The sequence below is a fragment of the Theobroma cacao genome, chromosome 5, assembly GCF_053813885.1.
Source record: "Theobroma cacao isolate CCN51 chromosome 5, ASM5381388v1, whole genome shotgun sequence".
NCBI lineage: Eukaryota > Viridiplantae > Streptophyta > Magnoliopsida > Malvales > Malvaceae > Theobroma > Theobroma cacao.
This window is the reverse complement of record NC_142643.1, coordinates 32,362,631-32,380,249: the sequence shown is the minus strand read 5'-3', so window position 1 is coordinate 32,380,249 and position 17,619 is coordinate 32,362,631. Positions and strand designations below refer to the sequence as shown.

The following is a 17,619-nucleotide window of genomic DNA, read 5'->3' as shown; positions in this document are numbered from 1 at the left end:
AATTAACAAAGATATTTAAGTAGAAAAAACAACAACTCAATTGTGAAGTTTGTAGACAATAGCTCAGGGATTACTTTTTCTTGTCAACTTTATTTAATTTGGCACAAACAAAGATTGTTGTGCTTAAACGAAAATCTCGTGCCCCAACTTCTTGCCCTAAAATTTATATCAAAAGCTTTCCCATTGACAGCCTATTGTACAAGGGGTAGTAAAGAAGGCATCGATTTGCATTCTTCTCACATACGCAAAATTGTTAAGTGCAAAGTTATGTATTCCCTTACCCATACTCATAAATTGATCAAAGTTCCTTATAAAACCTGTACCTACAAATTGGTTGAGGGAAACATAGAAGATAGACATGGTAATTTATGTATATGTGTTTTAACAGTATCGTGTAAATATAAGATATTAACAGTCATACCAATAAACATAAACATGACACGATTAATTAATCATATCAAGATCTTAAACATATATACGACGTGGTTAACACGCTTTTTAAACATGTCGGGGTTAAATTTTGTATGACATGACACGATTAACATAATTAAAATTTATATAATTTATGACTTATTTATGCGATTGATACGATTAACACGATAAAAATTGAAATATGTACAAGTAAAACATGATATTAAAATTTACAATAAAAAATTATAAATATCATAATAGTTTTTAACCGTGTAATAAACGTGTCGACACGTCATGTGAACACGATTAAATAAATTGGTAACAAATAAGTCACAGGTTATACGAGTACATGATAACACGATTAACTAATGGTATCTTAGACATGATTTAGACGGGTTAAACGGGTTTGACATGATTAAGACACGATTTATTTATGTTTTAACCGTGTCTACACGATTAAAACATGAAACATGATTAACTTAAATCCAAATTTATTTAAACTCGTTTTCTGTTCGTATTTTTTTTATTTTTTTCTTTCTTTCTTTTGGGAAGAGAGAATCAGGAAGGGGAAGGAAATTCTAACCTCTTTTTCTCTCTCTATTTTCTGTTTTTGATATCAAACACAAGGAAAGAAAAATAACTTTTTTTGCTCTCCATTTTTTTCTTTCTTCACCTTTTTCCCTTTCCTCTATGTTCCTTCTTTTCTACCAAACATTACGGCGAAGAGAATGCTAAAGATTCCAAAGTACCATATCATGGTATGCTTTTGCAAGGTGAATATAACCCAGAAACCTTGTAATTGTTTCTACTGCAGAAGTAAGAAGGTATATGCAAGAGAAGAGTTTAAGATTGAAAAATACTCAAAAGTGCAAGTGTGTAGTATGATTGATAAAAAGAAATAATAATAATAAATTACTAAATAAATTAAAAATAAATTAGGATAAGATCTAAATTTTACCACCCATTTTTTAAGGAACACAATTTTTAATTTGTACTTTGGATTTGATTAAATAATGCTCAAAACTTTATTGTAAAAAGAATTTTCGTTTAGAGAAGTAAAGGAATATTTTATCGAGTATTTTACGAATAATATATATTCTATTATAAAAGTACAAATATTGAAAAAAATTTAATTGACGAAAAGGAATATTTTTACTCATTATATTTCTAAATTGTCATTATCTATTTTAAATAATTTTTAGAAGTATGCACAGTTATTACATGAAATAAAATCTAAACATATATATAAATTTTCATTTTAAAATTGTTGTTATAAATATTAATAAAAAAATTTATGCGAATTGTAAATATGAATTTTAATTGCATTTAATTACTTCAATTAAAAATGTTTTCTTAAATATAATAGTATTGAATAGTTAATAGATTAATATTACAAAATTTGAATTTACATATACTTTAAATATATTTGTGTGTATATATATAAGAATTATTAAAATAGAGATAAAATGATGTTGGACATGTTTTGTTGGCCTGACGCACCATGCAACGCAAGTGACAACAAATATTAGTATATGTATACTTTTAAATTATAAAGAGCTTATAGATTATAGAGATAAATATATAAAATTTGAAATGCTTTAAAACAAAAAGATGCACACAACACCATCTTTATTCCCTTTGAAAATTTTATTTGTTTCCCACAACTTGAAATCAAATCAGTGAACAAAATGAACAATTAGAGAATCAAAGGCAAGCACCCATCTTCACGCTCACACTCACATAGTATAGCAGGAAAAAAATGAAGGTAAAAAACACACTTGGGCCGCTTGCAAATGGGAAACATGTTCACTTTGGTCCTAACCTTTTCTTCTCATTGAGTAATATGCTTGAATGGCAGTAAAAATAAGACCCAATACGGCTCCCAAAAAGGCCAGGATACTCCAGGGAGTGCTGAAATGAGTGTAATAGGCCTTTGCTATGCAGGTCGTCCATGGATTGTCGCAATACTTACGGATGTCCTCGGTTACTCCTCGGTACATCCCGAGATCAGGCACCAAATCGGTGGTTATGTTATTGAAAAGATGAGCTACTTCTTCATCACTGCCCATGTAATTCAGTAGCATTCCTGCATGTCTCAACTCCTTCACGTCTTGTGCTGTGTCGATGAGGGAATCAAGGAAGCACAAGTAAGAAGTGACCCCAAAGTCATTCTCAAAATCTGGACACATTTCATAAGCTACCAGGTTCATGAACTTGGAACCCGTCGAGTCGTCCGCCACGATGCGAGGAATCGTCAGAGTTCCCAAAAACCCAACGGAGAAATTAACATCTCGGAGGCTGCTTGTCTCGCTGCGACTCACGCGAATCCCTGCTTCTTTCAGCTCATTGATACTCCGAAACGTTTTATCAGCTTCTGTTGGTCCAAGAGACCTAAGTACCTGACCAATCAAGGTATTTTTAGGCTTCTTGGTTTGTTTGGGGTTGGCCAATAGCCTTTCCCGCAAAAGCCCAAGGAGATGAGTGTGTTCTTGGTCGCCTGCCTCTAGTGGCGGTTGCTCCGTCCCTGCTGCCAATGTTTTCTTAATCTTATCATCAATGAACAAGTTGATCGATTCTCTCAAATGCTTTCCATTTTTGACTGAGCTCATCAGTAACTCGAGGACTCGAAAAGGGAGTTGATTCTCCAGCATGAACAAATCTAGTTGGGCAAATGCAAGAAGATCAACTTTGATATTCAAATCTTTCTGTTTTTCTAGCCTAGTGTAGTGCATGGCATGCAACGCTGCACACCCGTCCACAAAGAACATCCAAGCGAGCTCCTCATCGTCATAATCTTCTATATCCTTTGGCCTATAACACTTCTTCAGATCTCTCATCTCCTTCTTAATCTTTTTGTATAACTCTTGTTCCGAAACATCACGTTCGTTTGTGAATTGCACTGCAAGGTCAAGCTTGGCCTTCTCTGCTGGCTGGAGCCTGGAGTTCTTATGGTGGAGGGGGCCAATTGCAACCACCCTTGGTTCAAAATATTTCTTGTAATCCTTCCTTTCACTTAAAGTGGATGGAACCCTTTGTATTAATGGTTTGGATTTGGAAGATTGAGCTGGGACGCTCTTGTCTTTCGACGATTCCTTCAAAGCTCTGAAACAACTGAAATTCTCTACCTCACGGCTGCTGAATTGCGATTCCTCTTGATCACATTGATATACTGGAAGTTGGATTTTCCATGATGGCTCTCCCTTTCTGAACATTTTCAGCTTTTGAGTTTAAACAAGGTGATTCCAGGCAAATTAGAAGAGTAAGTTTTGCTAAAGCAGAGGACACAAAAAATCGAGTTTGATAAAATGACAACGGTTGGAAGGTGAAGCATCTTTGCACTTTACTAAGACATCAAGTTTAGCATTCTATATGCATTCTTTTCACGTTGGTCCTTTTTCCAGCTCTTACAGAGGAAAAAAATTTATTGCTATACATATGTTGTCTTTCCTCATTAAGATATCAAGCTTACTGCTTACTTTTTTTCTTGATGAAGCTAAAATCATTTTATCAGCAAACGTAATACACGACATAAGAAAGGAAACACATGGTGCCCAGCCATGGCCCATTCACCGTTTCTGCTTTCCTTTGCTCGCCCAAACAAGGCACTATTTTATGCCAAGTAAAAGTTGAATGCAGCAATGAGTGACCTTAAAGGATATCTGAAATGCAAAAGCCTACCTTAAAGATAGAAAGAACCTGAACATTTGACTCATTAGTTAGTGCATAATCCCTACCTAAAGAGTAGGATTCAAATCTCTTTTTTTCTAATTATAAAAAAAAAACCTTAAAAGATAGAAGAACAAACAAAAATGTTTAAGCAATTTCATCCTCTAATGAAAATTACCCAAAATTACAAAAAGTCAAAAAAATCAAAAAAATACAAAAATACAAAAATTTACTTCTTTAGCCTTTTTCCTATGTACATGGTGTGCAACCATTCTTCTACTTTTGAGAAAATAAACACAAAAAAAATTGTCTCAGTAATAGTTTCCCAAGCCAATCCAAAAACCTCTTGTGCATCTCTCAATATTAGCTCCATTTAAAGTAAAAAACAATACTATAAGATGTTCCCACTCTAGAGCTCTCAAAAGTATTTTTGTCTTCTAAAGATTACAACAGATCCATTTTTATAATACAAAAGTTCAAAGTAAAATGTGTGAAACTAAACGTTTAAAATTCTACAATTACGTCTTAATTTTATGTACAAACTAAAATTTTAGTCAAATAAAATTTTAAATTCTAAGACATTCAAAACTCAACAGATCCATTAATTGAATTTCATATATAACAGAAAAACAATCTTTTTTTGTACCTTTACTTGGCTTCATTTCTTATCTATACACTTGAATCTAAAACCTGACAAGTGAGTCTGTCTATGATGTGACTTTGATCACCGATGGATGAGTCTTTGTAAGTTTAGCACCTTAACTTAGCTTTAAAACCTACCACAATAACATTAAATCAATCCAAACATCAGGTATTTAGTTTAATGGTTAGCACATAGATAGGTTGCCCCAATGTTGGCACAGTGAAGGATTGGTGTAGAGGACAGTGAAATTTTCAGTTCAGACAAGATTTTAGAGCTAAAGTAATTCAGAGATTGTATTGACAATGGCTTTGTATTCAGCCTCTGTTGATGATCTAGAAACAATTCTTTGTTTGGAAGACCTCCAAGATATAGGATTACGAACAAGGTAAATTATGTAGAAAGAGATTGAGCTTTTGCCATCCAAATTTCCTTCCCAATCTGCATCGTTAAACGCTGCCAGTTGAAGAGAGGATGATTTCTTCAGAAATAGACCATGGTATAAGGTGTGTTTAAGATATCTTAGAACTCTTTTTAAGCAGGACCAATGTACTTGGCTGAGGCTTGTTGATTGTGTGTGGTATGTCAAGCTGGTGAGTGAGAGAGATTGTAACGAACTAATGAGCTGACTGTAAAGTGTTCAGTCAGCAAGTCCTAAGCCATCTTTGAGTTGAAGCTTAACAGTGATGCCCATTGGTGTTATAACTGATTTATCATTGGACATGTCAAACTTTTAAGACGTCTTGAATGTATTTCTGTTGAGATAAGAATAATCCTTTAGAAGTTTGAATCGCTTCAACGCCAAGAAAGTTATGGAGGTTGACACGATCCTTCAAGGAAAATCTACTAGCAAGCTGTTAGATGAAGATGGTTAAGGCTACAGTGTTGTTCCCTATAACAAGAAGATCATCTACATATACAAGGAAGTAAATTATGACTTAATCTTTGGCATAAATGAAGAGAGAGGCATCTTATACTGAATTTTGAAAACCATATGAAGTGAGGAAGGACTTCAGTTCTTGATGCCATGCTCTAGGAGCTTCTTTTAATCTATAAATGGCCTTGTTTAGTTTGCAGACGTGAGAAGGCTTTCCTTGTCCACAAATCCAGAGTGTTGAGCCATGAAAACTTTATCAGGTAATGTCCCTTGAAGAAAGGCATTGTTTACATCAAGTTGTTTTATTTGCTAACTGGAATCTAGGGCAATACAAATGACTATCCTCTTAGCTGTAGGCTTGAAAACATCAATTTCAAGCCTCTGATGGAAGCTTTTAGCTACCAGTCGAGCCTTATACTTACCAATGGAACCATCTGACCTCCTTTTTACCATGAAGACCCACTTACAGCCTACTATGTTCCTATTAAGGTAAATGGTACTAGTGTCCACATATTGTTTTTAACAGGAGCATTAAACTCAGTTGTCATTGCACTTCTGCTGTGAACACATCATTCAAGGCCTGTTTGATAGTGTTTGGTTCAAGACAGAGGGTGTTTGATTGCGGATAAAGCTTTGTTGGGTTTGAAGATGTTGTCTAGTGATCCTGTGATCACTGGATGAGTTCTTTAGTCTCAGGTTTTGGTGTGTGGAGGTGAATTGAATTAGGGACAATAGTTTCAAAAGAGTTACTTGATAAAGAATATGAGCAGGTGACGGTAGGTTGAATAGTCTGAGTTGGGCTTGAACATACGAGGACATCGGACGAAGCTTCTGAAGTTGAGCATGATGATGGTTCTGTTGATGAGGCCATTGAGATACGTGTAATCGTGCAAGCTATCAAGCTTTTTGAGGCTGTAACTAATACCATATAAGAGCATGATTAAATTGTTATATGATTGATGAAAACTGATCACTTAGTTCATTTGGTATTGAATCTACATATTTATACAGATTGTATCAGGAAGTAGATAAGCTTATCTACATTTGCAAAATATCCGCTAAGATGCAAATCGACTTAAAATTAACGACTAGATAAGTTTTAATCTTTAATCTTTTGCAACTTGTAGGTTGATCAGGATAGAGTTATTTGATTCGATTTGTAGCTGCTAAAAGGATGTGTTGCTGATTTGCGATGTTGCTTTTGTGCTGTCGTCTTAAGATGACTTGCTTGACTTGTCTTAGGTTTAATACATCATGGTAACCTTGCGCCACCTTGAATCCCATACGCACTGTTCTCATCTCTTCGAGATCTCACTTCCAGATGATATAAACCACCCTTTTAGCCACTCCGAATCATGGTGGAGAGGGCCAATTGCTACCATCCTTGGTTCGAAGAATTTCTTCAAATCCAGGATGGGTGAATGAAACCCTTTGAATTTTGGGTAGGGGAAGTTGAGTTGATACTATCAAGTGATGAGGAATCCCTTAAGGTCGGGAACTTATCTACGTTATCTTCATTTCCAGGATGTTTAATCCCAGCCATTTTCAGGTTTAACTGTGGAAGGAAGATGAAGCTAAAATAGCTCAGGCAGATTTGGTTATCTAGTTTTTGGGTGAGTTGACCAGAACCAGATAAGCACGAGTTGGTGCACTAGCTGCTTAAAATCTATGCCTGAGGCTGCATGGAAAGCGCTCTAAGTTACAGCTAGCATTATATAGGGAATCATTTATGCTTTACTGAAAACTTCAAGCTAACTATAAAATGCATAACTTCGCTGGAATACCAATCTTTTAATGTTATTAGCTTGAGAAGCTCTTCTTTTGCTCTGATTCCATGTGCTAAAAATAATTATCCTTTTATCTTATAATGCATTACTTCTGCACGTGCTACATCATATAGTTATCATTTTTTGGCCTAATATGTCTAGCAAATTGCTTGCAAAGTCTTTAAGCTAGGTTTTTCTATACTAAGGTGGCAATATGACATGCATGCTTATCCGGCATCACCATGAAGGATGCCATGCCAGGTAAAACTAGTGTATAACTCCCCCCGGAACTGCCTCATAAAAATGGAAGTGAATAAAGAAACATGTATAAAAATCTATAATCCTGCAAATAAAGAAAAAAAAGCAAAAAATCTGTAATCCTGCAAACAAAGAAAAAAAAGCAAAGCCAAACCGCTCGCTCGCTCTCTCTTGTTGTTTAGGCAATAAAATGATTGTCCGTCCTTCATCTATACTAAGATTTCAAAATGTAGAACCAGATTGACTTAACTCTTTGAAAGCTCTTGGCTGCGCTTAGTAGCAGCCACAACAGCGTTCATCAACGTCCCCCGAAATCCACTCTTCTCTAACTCATGAATGCCAGCGATTGTAGTCCCACCAGGTGATGTGACTTCGTCTTTGAGCTGACCAGGGTGCTTCCCAGAATTAATGGCCATAGAAGCTGCTCCTAAAACCTACAAAAGAATGAACCTGATTGTCTTTAAAAAGGAAAAAAAAAATGAAAATGAAGAAAAGAGGTATACAGCAGGCAACTAAATGAGCACTGTGAGAAAGATGCCAGCAACTAATTTGAACTATTACATCCCAGCAATTGGTGATTGTTAGTCATGATGAATAATAAATACGTACAGTTAAGGTATTTGAACTATTACACCCTAATTTGGAAAAATTTCAGAATTAAGCTAATGCTAAATATTGGAGAATTGAATAATCACTTCAACTTTCTACATTCATGGGAGAGTACACTATAGTTGCTTGCACCAACTCACCACATTACCTAGACTCCTCTTTTTCCCCTTTCTTCTTTCCCCTATGAATCTAGAACTACAACTTTCGTAAAACTGAAATTGTACAGGAACATAGTGTTATGCTTTCAAAGCAAAGCAATTCAAGACTACAACATGCACAATGCACTTAAATCATGTATCAATTAAAAATCTGTTTCAGCTAAGCCCACACAATGGATGTTTTTTTCCCTGCTTCTTCTTAGTGATTGTCTGTGTTGGAAGGGGAGGGACATCACAAGCAAGATGCATGACACAAGTAAATATAAATCTTGAAACCATGTTAAACACCACCAAAGTAATGAATCAGCAACTTTTTATTTTTGTAGCCAAATGGAAAATTCACACCTTTTAGCCTCAGGAGGAAATTCAGGGCTAAAATCATGCCAAGAGTTATGAGGAGGCCAAGGATTATTCTAAGGCTATAAGAAAAGCACTAGTTACATATTTAATTTGTAGTAAACATGACATGATGAAATAGAGTATAACTGACTTACAGTCTGAGAAGCTAGTCCCAATGCTAGTTCTCGTGGAAGACCTGCAGCCACTCCTCCATCAGCCAAAGCTTCAATAGCTAAATATATGTATGCTGGACCACTGCCACTGAGTATTTTCAAGAACATATATCTTGTTAATCAAACTTTTGTTCAATAATTGAAAAAATACATACTACTGCATTTTCATCCTCATTCAATGGATCAGAAAACTTTTAAAAGAGAATGAACTCAATCCAGCCAAACCCGTATGCCCACCCCTGGTGCAAAGAAAAAAAAAGGAAGGAAAAGAAGCAAAAGCAGAAGGCAATAGAAAGTAAGTTCCCATTCAGCCGATAGGGTGCACGGTCCATACTGCAGTAATCAGTCTGTTTAAGCTACTATTACAACAGCATGATACCTGAGGCCAGTGATTGCATCAAACAATTTCTCATCAGCTCGCCATATCTTGCCAACTGATCCAAATAATTTAGCAACTAATTCCCCATCCTCTTCTGTTGCAGCTCCTCCCATGCTCATAACTATTCATAAGGAACTAGATTAAAGATTTGCATAGCCATGCATTACTCACAAACATGATATTACAAATCAGAGATTGCGAAATGAGCTTAAGGGACCTGAAGAATCAAATTTTTCATAAAATGTGAGCAACAGATGAAGGTTTCTTTGATGTATATTTTGAATTGTAATATTACATTAATTCTCTGCTACATATTTTAGAGATGATTATGATGCATAACGTTAAGATCTTCATTGCTGAGACCATTTGTCAACCCAACATGATTTAGAATCCAAAGATTATAGAATATCCCAGTTGTCACACCACAATTCTCCAAAAACTACATACAACTTTTATTACTATCTTGCACAATAACAAGCTAATATGAAAATGCCCACAAGATCAATCTCCAGGAGAATGAGGAAAGAGCAAGAGAAGGAAGGAATAGAAGTTAAGATGAGAATATTTTGGAATACAAATGAAAATAAATTACAAAAGCATGAAAAGCACAGAAGAAGAAAAGAGAATGGATGAAGAGGATGGTGGAAGGGCAGTGTTACTCTAAATGATGTTTGATATATAAATCTAGATTTTACAACTTTGATTTACCACAAAGGTAGAATATAAGTGCTTTTATAAAACAATAAAAATAAGACCATAGATTTCATTGCCATCCATCTTCTAGACCAAACCTAAAGTAAACATCCACTACAACCTCTATAGTAGATGCTAAATCTGACATTATTTTGGATTACAGATCAACTGCCAAAAAATCCTGACCACATTCATTTATCACTCCAGAGTATGGCTACCTCATCAGCTTATCAAAAGCACACACTATATACTCTGTTATCCCAGAAAAAGTCAAAGTCAAACAAATGATTGTGTTCCTGAAGGATAACAGCTTAATGAAAAGCTCTCAAACTGAACACCAAGAAATCCTTTCGTATAAAGTCAGATTGCCCTTTTATATAAGCTTGATAAATAAATCAGCCGAAAGTAGAAACAAAAACCAGCACATAAGCTGTTCATGTCCATATCATGCTGCAAATGCCATGTTAAATACATAATTTCTGCAATGTGGCTTTGCTTGTTCCACAAAAATGTGCTTCTCGAAAATAATTTCTAAAAATTTTGATATTTTAGAAGTCAGCAAAATGCTACATCAAACATGATAACTTTAGAAGTCAACAACAATAGATGAGACGTCAGCAAAATGCTACATTGAACATGATAACTTTAAATATTGCCTCATGCGTGAGGAAGTATATCTACATTGAATGGGGAAAATAGTATACCTGATGCTGCCTCACCAACAGCAGATGGTGTGTTTGGCATCACCCGGATAAATCGACCATGGCCTGCCCATTCCTAAACAGAACAAAACTATTACTTTTACGAAACAAATACTAAACCAGAAACTACAATTGCACATTAAGACAATAAGTATCTCAAACCAATGATAGAGGAACAGATGATCAGAAAAAGGTTGCCAGTCATAGCAGTTGGTTGTGACATATGAATAAGGTTGGTTATGTATACAATGTGGTCTAGTTTGGCCCTTTGGTTAAATCTTATTGCTAAACATAAGAAAAAGGAGATAAGGTCTTACACAGTTATTTAGGCAGTTCTTTCATCGTCCAGCAAGGAGTAACTCATAGAGCTTCTATTTTGCATCCGTTTTGCTTTAAGAAAGAAAATACAAGATTGGCTAAAAAGAATTCACTGATGCTTAATCTGGAAACTTTAGTTTGGGATAGTAAATTTGGATTTTGTTTGTTGTACAAATTGTGAGGATGAATGGACACACTGTATAAATTAGAAAAGATTTAATATACCCGGGTACTTGAGAAAGCATGAGGGATGAATTTAAATTTCACTTTGTCATCCAAGTATTATAATTCACTAATTTATTGAGATGTAAGAAATTCATGGATTTAAGTGTAATCATGAATATATATTTTCATGAGTCCTATTTCAGAATTTTATACTGAATTTAAATCCAAATCTTTTATTTCAAATTTAAGTTCCCAACAAAACCTGAGGTTTTAATCTGGTCAGGGATGGCACTAGAATTTGTTCTAAGTTAAACTCCCAGTAGGCCTTAGCAAGATATTAGGGCTTTCTATCATTTAATCCCTTCGTTCCTCAATTTTCTTTGTGGAAACACTCTGCATACTATTCAGCCACAACCATCCTGCTCTTTTCAGACGGATCCTATCCATAGGGATGTCAACAGGTACCCAACCCGGTTAAACCGGATTAGGGTACCCAATAAACCGGTTCGGGTAGGGTTCGGGTATCACTCTTAGGGTACCCGTTACCCGAACCCGATTATGTTATATTCGGGTTTGGTGGGTACCCACCCCGAACCCGTTTACAACTCTCCATTTATATATTTTTTTATTATTTAAATAATTGAATAAAACTGATGCTGATTGGATTCGAACCCAAGTAAGGAAAGAAGACAACTAAAGTCTATACCATCTTGACCAACAATTTCTTTTGTTAAATGTTAACGAAAATATTAAAAATATAGTTAGTTAAATTATTAATGTGATGACATTAATATATATAAATAAAAAAAATTATTAGATTACCCAGGAAGAAGATTTTAACAATTTTTTAATTTAATCGGGTTTTTAAACGGATTAGAGTAATTATAGGGTAGTAAAAATGTAATAGGGTTAGGGTTAGGGTAGTAATTTTAAAATTATTCGAGTAATTAATAGGGTTAGGGTAGTTGATTTTTTATAAGATTAGGGTTCGAGTACCTCAAACTTATAGGGTACCTGACCCGTTGACATACCTACCCATCCATAAATCTTAAAGACTTGAACAAATATCCTCATCATAAAACCAATGTTTTAAACCCTTACTCCAGAATCAACAATCATGAAACCTGAATGCTTAACTTTCCAAGAATATATGATAACAGGTAAGTTTATACTTTGAAAAAAGGTTTTCAGCTTGAACTGCATGACAATGGATGCACCAAACTGCTAGACAGAAATAGCTCCATACGGAAATCAGCTACTATTACCGATTCACTAGGAACAAAAAGCTATAACAACTTTATGTTTTTCTTTTTCTCTCTACTTACTTTTAATTAAGAACCTTAAAAGTTTAGAAACTAAACGTACTCAAGAAAAAAAATTAAGATGAATAAATTAATAACTATGAACCACCAATATTATTAATAGAGAGAATAAGAAAAAAAATGATTATGTTTTTGTGTTTATTACCACCTTCAAAACAGCATCTTTTATTTTGAAACCAACTAAGACAGCCTAATCATCTTCCCTTATCCAATAAAACACTAAAGTCAAAAACTTTTGTCCACCATATCCCCAGATTTTTCTAATTTTGAGCCAACACCACTTCTTGTTAAACATCAACTTCAAGGAGCTTAATATCTTATAGGGATGTCAACTGAATAACTCTTTGTAAATCCTTAGGTTCTTGAAAGAACTTGCAAAACTAAATGTAATTTATCAATAATCAGACTCTAGAAGTCTATTACAATTTTCTCATGCATGCTATTATATGTATAAAACCCTTAAAATAAGAAGAAAAATTCTACTTATAATTAGATCCTAGCCCATAAAGAGTTAATCTAATCTCTCAACAATTCAAAGGAACATTACGAGGGAAAAGAGAAAGAACTCAAAAGACATACGCTCCAAATTGGCATTCTGCTACAGTGAAATCTGCAATACTCTAAACTTGGTACTGTATTGGGTAACTTGCATCTCTCTTTTTTTTTTTTTTTTTCTTTTTTACTTCCAACTTACAATGCCCTAAAACTATTGTGCAATGAAAAGGGAATTCTTTTAAATCATAATATCTTACTCTTCATGTTAATATCGCGGTAATGCATGATTTATACCGTCACTGTATCTTTTAGGCTTTTGTATAAGGCAAATAGCTTAAAATTACATACTTGCAAATCCTTCAATTTTACTCCTGCAGCAATTGAAACCAAAAGCTTCTTCTTTGAAAGTAACGGCCTCAGCTGCAGGACCACATTTTTAACTGCAAACCACCAAAGTAGAGTTTAAGACTAAAAGCAAACGTTCAAAACTGAATCTGAAGATGTTCTGCAACCATACTTTCTTTCCTCTTTCTCTTATCTCTCTTTTCACGAATGTTTAGCATCATGACTGAATTAATAAATGCAAACATTCAAAATCATAGTGCTCTAAGTGTGATGTCTTTACATGAAATTAAGTGGTGTTTGTACAAAAGAATTTGAGATCAAAACAAAACAGACAAGTGACCACCTTTCACCACTATAGTCAAACAACCAAACTCCATTTTCTTTTCTATAATAAAATGAAAGAAACAGAGACAAGAGAGCCTCATTCACAGTTTATTTTCTAAACTTTTTAAAAATTTGCAATCTCATAATATCCCCTGACATAGTTTTCAAAATACACTTAAGAAGGAGAAAAACATCTATTACAAAGTTTCAGTGTTTCATCAAAAAATATTAAGAAAATAACTATTGCAGGGACGGTATTGAAAGATCTAGAGCTTCAAAAACAAAAAGGGAAGAGCATGCAGGCAACGAAAAAGGATGAAGACATTACCTACTTGGGGTTTCACAGAGAAAATGACTATGTCACTGTCCTCCACAACCTGCTTTCATATATTCCTAACTTGGATCACATTTCATTTTTAGGATTAAAGAAATAAAATAGAAGAAAAGGATCAAGAGAAACCGCATTAAAACTTAAGAGCACATAGACCTTTTCCTTTTCCATTATTCTAGAAGAAAAAACACAAGAAATAGTAAATGTAACGATAGGGAGTGAGAGAGTATTATACATCGGAGTTGTGAGGAAGAAGAGAGACGCCGATTGATTGGAAGGCAATGCCACGGTTGGGATTGGAGTTGATTGCCGTAGAGATACGATTGGGAGGCAACACACCAGATTGCACCACACCTCTGGCTATGCTCTCTGCCATTTTCCCTGCTCCGATGAACCCTAGCTTGAAGCTTTCACTCTGGATAGGCGCTGCCTCCATGGCTACGGCGTTGTTGCCTGGAGCGGCAGCTGGGCTTGGCGCTTTTGTGTTTTGGACTTGTTACACCAGGCTTACGCCGGATACAAATCGTCTGCCCCCTAATCGTGCCCCCATCCGTGCTTTCTCTTTATTTTTTCGACATTTGTCCTTTCTCTTTGATGAGATGGTAAAAAGCAGTAGAGTTAAATTTAACTAACGCCGGTATATTATTTTTTCAACTGTTAACCTAACTTTAAACAATAAAATAAAATTTCTAGTTAGGTTTTCTTTCTTATTGACAGTCCACTTCTCTTTTCCTGTTGCTTTGCTATTTCATAAGACACTTTCAACTTTGTAAGTGTTTTCTTTTAAAGTTGTTTTCCTGTTGCTTTTCTATTCCTTTACATCCTTAACCTCCTCAATATTTTTTTACAGAGATCTCAATTCTTTGAAAAATTCCCTACAAACTTAAAAGAAAGAATTAACCAAACAAAGGTAATAACCTACACAATTATAACAAGAGGCATCAACAAGTTGCAAGTGGTTCTCTTTTCATTGACTTTTTTATTTTAGTTTTTCTATTTTTTTGTTTTTTTAACTTTATATGTATTTATATGTGTATAATTTAGTTCAAATTTGATGTATTTTAATCATTGATTGTGTTTAATTAATCAATTTTGAACATATATAATGAAATAGTATAAATAGAAGGTATGATCCTTCTATTAATTTAAAAGATAATTAAATTTGTTTATTTTTTATTTTTAGGTTATGGATAAAGAAACTGCAAATACAATGAATAAAGATCGATTGTGTCGAAGATTGAAATTTACTGAAGATGATATCCCCCATGAGTTGGACTAATGGAAAAGTAGAATCTAGAGTAAGATAAGTGTTCAAACATGATTGATTCTAATACTAATATTACGATTTTAGCTCATGTAAATATGTCAAAAGAAATTATTCCAAAAGTTGGAATGGATTTTGAAATGAAACAAGATATTTATGATTTTTACAATAGGTATGCCAAAGAAGTTGGATTTAGTATTCGAAGATCTAAAGGACAAAAGGATAAGTCTGGTAATTGGGTAGATAGAGTTTTTTGTTGTTCTTGTGAAGGAACTCAAACAAATGATAAAATAGATGATGATGTCAAAAGTCACCGTCCAAAAACAAGATTTTGGTGCTTAGCTGTATTAAAAGTTTCACAATATTACAGTAAATTACGTGTTACAAAATTTATTGCAGAACATACACATGCATTAGCTTCCCTATGTAAGTGTATGTTTTTAAGATCTCAAAGGGTGATTAATCTTCCTCAAGCTGCTGAACTTAAAATCGTTGATTGCTCCGAAATAGCACCAAAGGAGAGTGTTAGGTTTTTGGCAAAAAAAGTTGGTGGACTTGAGAATTTTGGTTTTATTCTTGAGGATTACAATAATTACTTGCATTCTAAGAGAACATAAGCAATGAAAGTTGGAGATACTAGTGGAGTCTTATAATATCTACAAAATATACAACATGATGATTCTAATTTTTCTTAAGCTATATAAGTTGATCTCGATGATCTCATCACAAACATTTTCTAGACAGATGGTAGGATGAAATTAGATTACGAATCTTTTGAAGATGTGGTATGTTTTGATACAACATATAGATTAGGTATATCTTTGAATTTTTGCAAACATTTTTTAATATGATATCAAATTTTCTATTATTTTTGATTGATTATTTTTCGACACATAAGCATTTATATCACTCATTAAAGTTTTAAGATCATACAACAAGATAAAAAGTATTGAACTGTAAAATGGATGACTCTAGACTTATTTCCCAATCCCTTGTGAAATCTATATAATGACCTTCATTACATGGAAGAAAGGTGAATATCTGTTGGAACTCAGGGAAACTTTTCTGGCTTGTATTCTACTTAATATCACCAATACACAATTCACTTGAAAGGAAGTTGAAATACAAGTATACACAATGATTGCTATGTCAACATGATCTCCCTTGCTCATATGTTGTGCACAAATTTGTATCATGAATTTTTTTTTTTGTAGTAGATTTTTGTAAGATGTAGGTTTTTTTTCTTAATTGATGGCATTGGCCCAAAGTAGAAAAAGAACAAAATTTTAGCTTCCAAATTAAATATAATTAAGATTTTTTTTTAAAAAAAAGTATACACATTTGCCTGTACAGAACTTCAAAAAATTGAACCATAAATCTTAAACCAAATAATGAAAAAAAAATTACAAAAATAAAATCGAACCTTTTGTTCCTAGAAACTTTGTCTTCCAAGCAAATCATCACAACATTTGTTGGTCCCAAATAAATGTGTTAGAGAGGGGGGGTGAATATCACTTTTTGGCTTTTGGCAAGATAAGAAACTAATTTGAAAAACAATGAAAATAAAACAGAGTAGACAATACGCAGGAATTTAGAGTGGTTTGGTCCAAGACCTACATCCACTACCTTGATTATTCAACTAATGATTTTTCAAACTAATCCACTATCAATGATGAAATTCACAAGCTTTCACCAAGCTTTACAATGGCTTTTACCAAGCTTAGTCAAAACCTTTCACAATAGTTTTTACCGGGATCAACTAAAACCCAACACCTAACTTTTCAAGGCTAAGTTAGAACCTATACCCAATCAAGCAATCCTAACTTGAATCAATTCCTTAGAGTGACTCGCTCACTCTAAGAATACAAAGAGAGAAGTAGTGAAAGTGTACCTATGATCACAAGATTGATCTAAGTGGTACAAATGAAGCGCAGATCACAATTACAAAGATGAGAGTTGAGTGCAATAAATGAGCAGTAAGTATTCTCTGGATTTTCAACTCTTTTTTGGTGTTTTTGGAAGCCTTCAATGCATTTCTAGCCGTTGGTACCCTCATTTATACTTGGAAAATCAGCTCTGAAGTGTGTTAGACAATTTTTGACCGTTGAAAACAGTTTTGTTGTAGTTCTGGCCGTTAATCTGTCTTCTAGTGCACAATTCAAAATTTCTGGCAGAATGCTCTTAGTTGACTAGCCGATATCTTAGTCGACTGAGTCGTCTCTGTCTTCTGATCCTAGTTTCTGGCAATGTGCATTTAGTTGACTAACTAATTTCTTGGTCGACTAAGTTGGTTCTGTTTCTCAATACTCTTCATCCTGCTAACTTCTAATTTAAATCTTAGCTGACTAACTTTTCATTAATCAACTAAGGGGCTTTTGTCTTGTT

General features: G+C 34.2%; 2 protein-coding genes across 2 annotated transcripts; both read right to left on the bottom strand.

The window, feature by feature from the left end:
- Nucleotides 1-2,036: 2,036 nt before the first annotated feature.
- LOC18598803 (UPF0481 protein At3g47200-like) lies at nucleotides 2,037-3,705 on the bottom strand. Its single transcript, XM_007028493.3, has one exon. The coding sequence runs from the start codon at nucleotides 3,621-3,623 to the stop codon at nucleotides 2,229-2,231; it is 1,395 nt and encodes a 464-aa protein (XP_007028555.3). The 5' UTR covers nucleotides 3,624-3,705; the 3' UTR covers nucleotides 2,037-2,228.
- A 3,923-nt stretch (nucleotides 3,706-7,628) lies between these two features.
- On the bottom strand, nucleotides 7,629-14,529 carry P5CR (pyrroline-5- carboxylate (P5C) reductase). The gene is made up of 7 exons (XM_007028491.3): nucleotides 14,206-14,529; nucleotides 13,968-14,016; nucleotides 13,319-13,410; nucleotides 10,674-10,746; nucleotides 9,277-9,397; nucleotides 8,880-8,985; nucleotides 7,629-8,052 (listed from the first exon to the last, which is right to left on the bottom strand). The coding sequence occupies exons 1-7, from the start codon at nucleotides 14,404-14,406 to the stop codon at nucleotides 7,864-7,866; spliced, it is 831 nt and encodes a 276-aa protein (XP_007028553.1). The 5' UTR covers nucleotides 14,407-14,529; the 3' UTR covers nucleotides 7,629-7,863.
- Between the last annotated feature and the right edge of the window lie 3,090 nt (nucleotides 14,530-17,619).

Coding starts and splice junctions, on each gene's coding strand:
- LOC18598803 (XM_007028493.3), bottom strand. CDS start 3,623: ATGTTCAGAAAGGGAGAGCCATCATGGAAAATCCAACTTCCAGTATAT.
- P5CR (XM_007028491.3), bottom strand. CDS start 14,406: ATGGAGGCAGCGCCTATCCAGAGTGAAAGCTTCAAGCTAGGGTTCATC. Junction 13,411..13,967: donor CTCTGTGAAACCCCAAGTAG/GTAATGTCTTCA, acceptor GGTGGTTTGCAG/TTAAAAATGTGGTCCTGCAG. Junction 8,986..9,276: donor GATGCAATCACTGGCCTCAG/GTATCATGCTGT, acceptor GAAAATACTCAG/TGGCAGTGGTCCAGCATACA.